Source organism: Argopecten irradians, chromosome 16 (genome assembly GCF_041381155.1).
Source record: "Argopecten irradians isolate NY chromosome 16, Ai_NY, whole genome shotgun sequence".
Classification (NCBI taxonomy): domain Eukaryota; kingdom Metazoa; phylum Mollusca; class Bivalvia; order Pectinida; family Pectinidae; genus Argopecten; species Argopecten irradians.
This window is the reverse complement of record NC_091149.1, coordinates 14,906,132-14,915,025: the sequence shown is the minus strand read 5'-3', so window position 1 is coordinate 14,915,025 and position 8,894 is coordinate 14,906,132. Positions and strand designations below refer to the sequence as shown.

The window sequence follows — 8,894 nt, the reverse complement described above, 5'->3', positions numbered from 1 at the left end:
TTGAACTCTCTGTTGCAAAACTTTGTCATTACTTTATAAGAAGCTTATAAGCCCTTATACATTTCTGAGTTCTTGGTTTTATGTATCTCTAAAGCTATATATGCTTACAAATGGTTTTAAGACAAAGATAACTACGCACCTCGCACAACATACACGCAACACACCGCATACATGGGAGGCCGTTCTTACATGACCATAGCTGTTAATAGGACGTTAATTAATCAAACAAACCATCAAAGAAACAAACCTGTTGCGACAAGTTCATAAAAGTATGTTCATTTATGGATACTTGACATAAGATTGTGCAATAAAAACAAAATGGTATCCGTTAATATTTTATACATCTCTTTTTATTTTTAAAGTCAAGAATTTTAAGTTGTAGTATTACAGTGTAATTTAATTTTTCACTTAATGAACAACCAGACCCCAGATTCATAAAACAGTCTTAGACTTAAATTGTTGCTTATCGCTTTGTAACGTCATACGTAATTGACTAATTAAGTCCTTATTGGAGACTTTTACAGTTAAGTTTGTTTCATGATATTGGTGCCTGATTGATTGATTAGGAATGGAAACTGATATGGGAAGACATGTAACAAAGACTTAGTAACATTTCCGTCTAAAGGTTACTTGTGTTAAATACCACTTCCATTATCAATTTAAGACTTTGAACGACGTTTTGTCGTCTGAAACCTGTATTTTTCTCTGACGAAACGTAGTGACATGGTTTCTGAATTGGTCAATGTTATAAGCACGTATCGATTCCAATACCTTAGGACTAGGTTGGATACCTGCATAAGATGCAAGATCTTTTTCAAATTCCCATAACCGCTCATTCTTGGTCAATATATGTGGCTTATCTCCACGCTCCTTTCGCATTTCGAAATCTCGGTCTACGCATGCTTGCATTTCCATTTCTGACGGAAGGCTACCTAAATCATCCAACACCACTACAGCAACTTTTGATAAAACATGGGCCATGAGGAAGTATGGAACTGCTTCAAGTATTCCGACAAAGAACAAATTGGGATGTCGCACATTGACCACATGCTTATATAAAGGTGTGACCTTAGTTCTGGAAGCGTGTATGACGTCATCACTTAAAAACGGAAAGCTGTAGACATATCCGGTACAAAAGATCAGATCATCAACTTCCTCTTCTGTGTCATCTAGAAAAACAACACTGTCCATGGACATCCGTTTTATTCCTGGCTTTTCGATAATGTTTGCGGGCAAAACGGAATTCAATTTGTCCTTGTTGTGGCTTAGAAAAATCTGTAAGAAAATTCACTTATCGAATGACTAAAACTACTATTTCAGCATAAAGATACAGTGATAACTACGTGGACTACATTGAAGACAGTTGACCTTCAAAATCAAATGTTTACTGATTATGTTACCATGATTCTTATATACTTGAACAAATGAGACTGTAACTCATTCTGTCGCACAGAAAAAAAGAAGAAATGGAAAACAAAATTATATGCCAAAAATATACTGACTACGGGCTTACAATTACCGTGTTGCCTTTTTTACGGGAGTCAAAGTTTTGGCGTGATTTTCAGTAAAACGAGATCATAACAGCGGTTTTAAATATGTGCGATCTGACGTTCATGGCATATGCATGCGCTGTATGAATGAACCATTTATCAATATTTAGCTGATGAGATAATTTTTTTGCGATCACTGTAATATTCAGTAAAATCAATAATATATCATCACCACGAATACAACCAGTTGTACGGTACTGCTTGAAACGTAGACTCCATATATATATAGATTTGTATAATGGTGACATGCATAAATGGGACAGACTTGTATAGTTTTGTATAAAGGTGACAGATCTGTATAGTTTTCTATGAAGGTGACAGATTGGTATAGTTTTGCATGAAGGTGAAAGATCTGTATAGTTTTGTATAAAGATGACATATTTGTATAGTTTCGTATGAAGGTGACAGAGTTGTATAGTTTTGTATAAGGGTGAAAGATTTGTATAAATTAGAATGAAGGTTGTAGATTTATACAAAGAAGACATATTTGTATATATCTGTATAAAGGTAAAAGATTTGTATAATTCTGTATTAAGGTGAAAGATTTGTATACTTATTTATAAAGGTAACAGATTTGTATAGTTATGAATAAAGGTAAAAGATTTTTTTTTGAATTTGTATCAAGGTGATAGACTTTAATAAAGGTGAAATATTTTGTATAGATTTTTATATAATGTGTAAAGGTAAATAATGCCCAGTTATAAATATTGTTTTACCTGTTTTGCGCATGGCGCGATTCCGATAGCAATGTCAATTCCGGAATAGGAGGCTCCTAGTATGACCACTTTCTTGTTTGTAAACTTTTCCGGAACTCTATAGTTCTTGCTGTGGATGACGTCACCTTGGAATATTTCAACCCCGTCAATGTCAGGTACATATGGAGTATGTTGATGCCTTTATCAGAATTAGGGAAATAGTGGATTTAAAATCAGGAATAAATCTTTCTAACAACAATCAGTATTTTAACTGAACAGTTGATTGACAAAAAGTCCAAGAATGCGTTTAAAAAATCGACAAACATGATATATATTTCTATATTTCCTCTGTAAGCGTATAGATCAACACCGATTTAATTGCCAAACTACGTGTCGATATGCAGAAAAAGCTATATGTTAAGTCTCTGCGTTATCTCACACCTCAGGTGGGGAAATCTCACATGATAGCCAGTGCTAGATTTTTCTATCTCGTCCTATCTGTCTGGTACATTTATGTGATTTTTTGCGGATTTTATCCCATTCATGTACCATACCGCGCATGTGACGTCATACTTTCGATTCGGTGACGTCACATGCTTCAGATAATCAATATTACTAGAAATATGTGCATTCAGTCATTAACCATGCATTGTTTGTTGTGTTTTAATTATTTAAAACAGTATGTTCCGATTGATCTTTTTTTTCTTTTTTTCTCTTTGATACAACTGAACCTTAGTTTTGCGCGGAATGACTGAATTCGAATCGAAGATGAAGTGGTTAAACGGCGTTCAACCCGGAGGCCCAAGACGGGATAAGTTTGCACTATAACAAGTTAATAGATGATGTTGTTTATCTTAAGAGGTGCGAGAGAAAAAAAACAATTTAATCAATCAAATAAGATTTTGTAACATCCCAAACTCGGCTAACGCCTCGGTTGGGATTATGTTACAAAATTTCGCCTGAATTAACCCGATCTCGATCACTTAAATGTAAGAGATTTTATCAATCACATCCAAAGTCAACAGAAAAAAACACTCCACAAGTAATCACTACTAATCAAATGAAAAACGTGCAAGGAATGTAACTATTGTTAATCATTTTTTTTATTACAAAAAGGTCCGGGAAAACGTTTAATACTAATGGTGTAAAACTAAAACAAATGTTTTTTCTTGTATGGAAAATAGGTATTCGATATATCAAAATACGAACAATAACCCCAAGATATTATACTGAAGTAAATTCGCTTCTTACCCTGTGCAAACGATAACAGCATCAAATACTTCACGTTTGCAATCGTGGTTCCGAATGTCTCTATATGATACCGTCCATTCGGGAATCCTCTCGGCGCTATTACGTGTTATGTCTGTTACATACGTATGAGTCTAAAATTATAAAAGTGGAATTAAAACAAGAACATGGTAGTGTGAAGTCGTTTATATATTTATAATATGATGTTCGTCCTATCTGTCTCTCATTTGCTTCTTAAATGCTGTTTGTATTTCCAATGGCAGTTATCACCAATAATTCAAATTTGATTCTCCTAATACTTTTCTCAATTAAAAATATGTCCTTGCAGTTCTATGACCGTGTTTAAAGTAAATAAGTGTTAAGTTGATTTCAGATTTTAGTATGTTAATGCTATCGTAAATGCAAATATATTTGTGAGTGTTTGACTTCGCGATTTCGTGACGTTTTTAGTGTCGGATCAGTAGTTCGTCATAACCTCGAACTTACATAGTGTCATGTACACTCACATTATTACGCTTTGAGAATTTTAGCGAAAAAAAAATATATTACCAAGCATGACATTAATTTGTCTCCATTTGAACTGACGACGAAATAATATATTCTCGTAACTTTCAATATTTGATAAAAAATAAATGAAATATTTACCATGACATATTTCCTGAGATCGTAGTGCGCGGTAAACCGTTTGATATAATCCAACACCTGATCTCGGTGCATATATGACGAATCTCTGTCTGGATCTGTGTTTGGAAAACCTGGTACCTCCATTAAAGGAGTGGGAAGGTTCGTACTAAAAAGAAAGCAAAATTACGGCTTGTTTGTTTGTTTTATTAAAATAATGTCCTATCAACAGCCAGGGTCATACCTTACCATATGAGTTGTCAGAGATTTTTGCACTGCTTTAATGATGTTATCATTGAGAATTATGAAAAGTTATCAAGAACCATATTCATCAATAATAAATAAAATCATAATAGCGTACAGGGATCGAAAATGATATAAGGGTTAAACACCACATATTTTTTTATCTATATATGAACTAACTGTACTTACATTAGGTCACGGTACATGCTTGAAAAAACTGGCATGCCATACTCATCCGTATGTGTATTTTCATTATACAGCCATACACCTCCTACGTCACTTCCTCTATCAAAGCATGTCGGGATGTACTTCCGGTCAGACGAGAGGAGATTCCTTAGTGTGGCGAGACCTGATATTCCAGCACCAATCACCGCCACGCGTTTTACCTTCTCTGACATTTGCTGCAAACCGAATTTGAAAAGTTGTGAATGTCTCCACTTAAAAGCATGTGAAAAATCACGTTGAAGTAATTTTTATTATGTAATAATAAAATAATTTTGATAACTATTGTGTAGAATATGTCACCAACATCAATATAGAGGTGGTGGTTTAACAAAAAAAATCTTCCGAGTGTGCTCCTTCGGATCGGGTATTATCAATCCCTCAACATTACTATGAAACAAATGCGTTCTCTTATATAGACCATAATAAACACATACCCAATATATACGATACTTACTGCTGCTAATTAACTAAAACTCTCTCTTTGTCTCTTTATCCAATCGATGATATCAACACACACGCGACCAATACATAAAAACATCGAATTATTTAAGGACTTAAGAACGTAGTCATGCTTTCATTCTATGATACATTTGTACCTTGATAAATATCCCATTTCTTACCGTGGACAGTGATAACCTGTTAGCAAATTATTTTTTAATTACTTCCGTTTATATTTTGTACATGCTTTTGATGCTTTTTTTGTTATTTTGTGTGAAATATACAATATACAATGTTATAAGCTGACTTTAGTAACGGTTTCGCAGACATGCAGTTTTAATATGACAACATGGCTACGTTTGTTTGTTTGATTAAAGCAACGTCCTATCAACAGCCAGGGTCATGTATGCTCCATGTAGTCCTGAGGCATGCAGATGAATTAATTACACACGAATTGTATATTTATACTGCGATGAATTTAAAAAAAGAACAGAAATGATGCCCCTGAATTATACATTAGACATTGTTTGAAACTTTTGAGTTACTTGAATACACTATTTTTGTAAACGTGATCATGTAATACACCTGATGCTCTTAGATGGTTGAAATGAATCAATATATACAGGAAGGAAAGTTTATCATAATATTTGTTTTCTTTGTCTTCTTGTGTATATGCTATGTGTGTGTCTTGATAGCCGCCAGTTTACGTTAAAATGACAATGTTTTGTCTAATTTAGAATTAGATCGTATAACCCAGGACAGAGGAACATAACATTGCTAGTACTTCTTTACCTACACGAAAGAAAATACGTACATGGAAATAGATCGATTTCATATGTTACACTTATATCTATTGGTTAGTTAGAAGTGTGAGTTTATATTTGCATAGACTGAAAAGAATTGCATGTCGTGGTGTAATGGCTTCATACATGAAGAACTCGCTTTTCGTGAGGATTGGGAAAGCTGCGCAGCCATTGGACCGAATTTAAATTAATTGGCTAAGATAACGAAAAGTTGCGCCACAACAACTCAATGCCTTGGTATATTGTAAAAATTAAGTAAAAGGGACTCAAGTTAACATGCTTACATGTAATCACAATGTTTTAATCAGAATTTAATATATATTTGTACCATGTAAGTTTATCTATGTACAATGTACGAGGCTCATAACATATTTTAGTTAGCCCTGCTTACATGTCGTAATGTACTAAACAGACATTTTGTTTGAAGTTGCACGTAAACTATTTCAACGTGCCAGTTGAATGAACAAGGTCTAAAAAGGTATCATATGTGTATGATTTTGTAATGTCTCATCAGGTCACCAATCGAACGTTTCTGTCGAAGACAGTAAACGTAATGGCTTAATTATTTTGTGACAGAAATATTTTCCGAACCTTGATGACTTGTTTATCTGAATTGTATTTTTTGCATATATTGCCAGAATTTATAAGCTACATAACACTTTAAGAGTCAACAAGTAAACCTAATGTTAGCCCTTATGCATAACTACTTTCTATCAACTACGTTTTGTTAAGTACATCCGAGATTTGATAAAAGTAGTTACCACTTAAAATACAGGGTCAAATGCCTGAAAACAAGTTTTGTATTTATCCTATGTTTATCGATAAGTCCGGTCCTTCACGTCAGTGCCATATTACATGCATGAATAAGTACATGTATAAGAAATAAAACGTGCACGATGTTTAATCATTGAGATATCTGCAGATGTCTCCCTTTTTTGATATTAAACATATTAATAATGTTTTTGCGTGGTTGGGAGGGAGCGTTAACGTTTTTAATCATGAAAGGTCTGCTCTAGTTTTGTAAATATGTGCACATGCGTCTGAGCAATGGTGTATACACACGATTTTCGAACTTTTATTTACATTTTCATATAATAGACAGCAAGTATAAAGTAATCTAGTGAATTGAACCTCATCAAAACATGCTATGATAAGCTGGTATTAATGTCGGATATGATGCTGAGGTTTTTTCGTAAATATTACTAATCTCGTACCATTAATCATAATACCAGGTTTTGCTCAATGCTAATTAAGGTTACGACCAGCTTTACAAAAATGTTTTTCCGGAAAAAAACCGCTGATAAAAAAACATTGTAAAGATCTGGATTAGTTTTTGTTTTAGAAAGTGTTGTTATTTAACTTCAAGATTTAAATAATAAACCATATACAACTATCTATAAATTTTGTTTTTGAGGTCTTTCACTTACAACAACTTACACTGAGTATGAGTAATCTCCGGGTAACACACTTTAAAAGGTCTATCGCGCGTGTGTTTTCACAACTAACACATGTCAAATACTCTAATAATCCGTAACGATATCCAAACAAGACAACAAAATAAAAAAGTACGCTAAATCAGTTCGTAGTGTTTACGATAGTGTAAATCGTAACCACTTCGGAAAAGTGTTATCTCGCATATGTCAACACACTAGGAGCGTTAATTCGGTTAAGCAAAATATGATATCTAAGTGTTTTTCTATGTAGTCAGTAATTGAGATTACGTTGAACTATCCATGAAGTCCATCCCGACTGTTGTACTGGTATCCCGTTATTATGTTATTTTGTTTTATGTTAGACATAAGTAGATATATATTAGTTAAGAGGAAGGTCATAACTAATTTAGATTCCCATTGTAAGTTAAAAATATTGCACAATTATGACTGTATGTGCATAAGTGAACATATATCCAACACGTATACGGCTATGAGACAGTTATGTACATTTTGTAGAATATGAGTGCTGTGCCTATGTTACCATAGCAACTAAATCTAAATAAAACTGTTATTGGCGCAACAATCGCTAGACACAATAGTACTAAAGTAAATAAACCGTGTAACCGTACATAGTTTGTGTTCATTGAAATTGGATGTATCCAGTAGGTAAAGGAGGGGTTCTCCGGGATCTGAATTCGATGACTTACTGACAGTCAATTTATGTGTTTATTCGATAAGCCATGAGACAATCACAAAGTAGAACTTTAAAAAATACTAAATAGTTTTCAAGAATCGGATTAACTTCAAAGGATCACGGTTTCTATTTAAATTAAAATTAAAAGTTCCACGGAAGGGAGGGGGGGGATGTTAAGGACGGGGTAGAGTGCTGGTATCGATATGCGAACGGGCATTTATGAGAAATCACGCAAGTAAATTCCTCCCTAATCGTCGTTTACAGGAAGGGAGGGGGTGTTATAGGGTCAGTTACTGTTTACTAATCACCTTTAGGATAAACAAACATACTTGGTATTATCTCTCCTTTAATAAACTGAGTTATTACACGTTTGTTTGTTTTTACTCTGTAGAAGACTATTCTATAGGTGATAATCGACACGACAAATTGTATACTCTCATTTTGCGCGCAAATTTTCTCAACACATATTGTCACATTAATCCGAGCTCATACGCGAGAAAGTTTGAACTTTTTTTATAGGGTTTATTTGGAAACGCCATTGACGCATTTTAATGGAAATAACACGTCGACTTAGGTAAATATGTGTATTGTAAAATGCATCAGTTACGGCGTTTCTTCCTATACTCAAGAATCCATCAAGCGTACTGGTTGTTTAAAGGAAATTACATTTCTGAGGTCATGTCTGACTCAAGTAACATTTAGTCTTTAAGGCTGGGGGTTGGATTATAAATGATCGTTCTTGACAACGTTATCATTACCAACACGCTCTTCACGAAATAATCCACTAAATCTAAAAGGGTGTTAATTGGCCGGGGCTAATGCTTTGTCTCAAAGTTTAAAACTATGTCTACACTAATATGGAACGTTGCGTGCGTGGTATGACTGTGTTTTAAACAAACTTACGTTTCACATTTGTTCAAACATAAATTATGATTGAAGTTCAC

General features: G+C 34.0%; 1 protein-coding gene across 1 annotated transcript; it reads right to left on the bottom strand.

Moving 5' to 3' along the window:
- Positions 1–333: 333 nt before the first annotated feature.
- LOC138310744 (senecionine N-oxygenase-like) lies at positions 334–4,758 on the bottom strand. The gene is made up of 5 exons (XM_069252082.1): positions 4,547–4,758; positions 4,139–4,283; positions 3,497–3,627; positions 2,267–2,444; positions 334–1,275 (listed from the first exon to the last, which is right to left on the bottom strand). Exons 1-5 carry the CDS (start codon positions 4,753–4,755, stop codon positions 655–657), a joined length of 1,284 nt encoding a protein of 427 aa, XP_069108183.1. The 5' UTR covers positions 4,756–4,758; the 3' UTR covers positions 334–654.
- Positions 4,759–8,894: the final 4,136 nt, after the last annotated feature.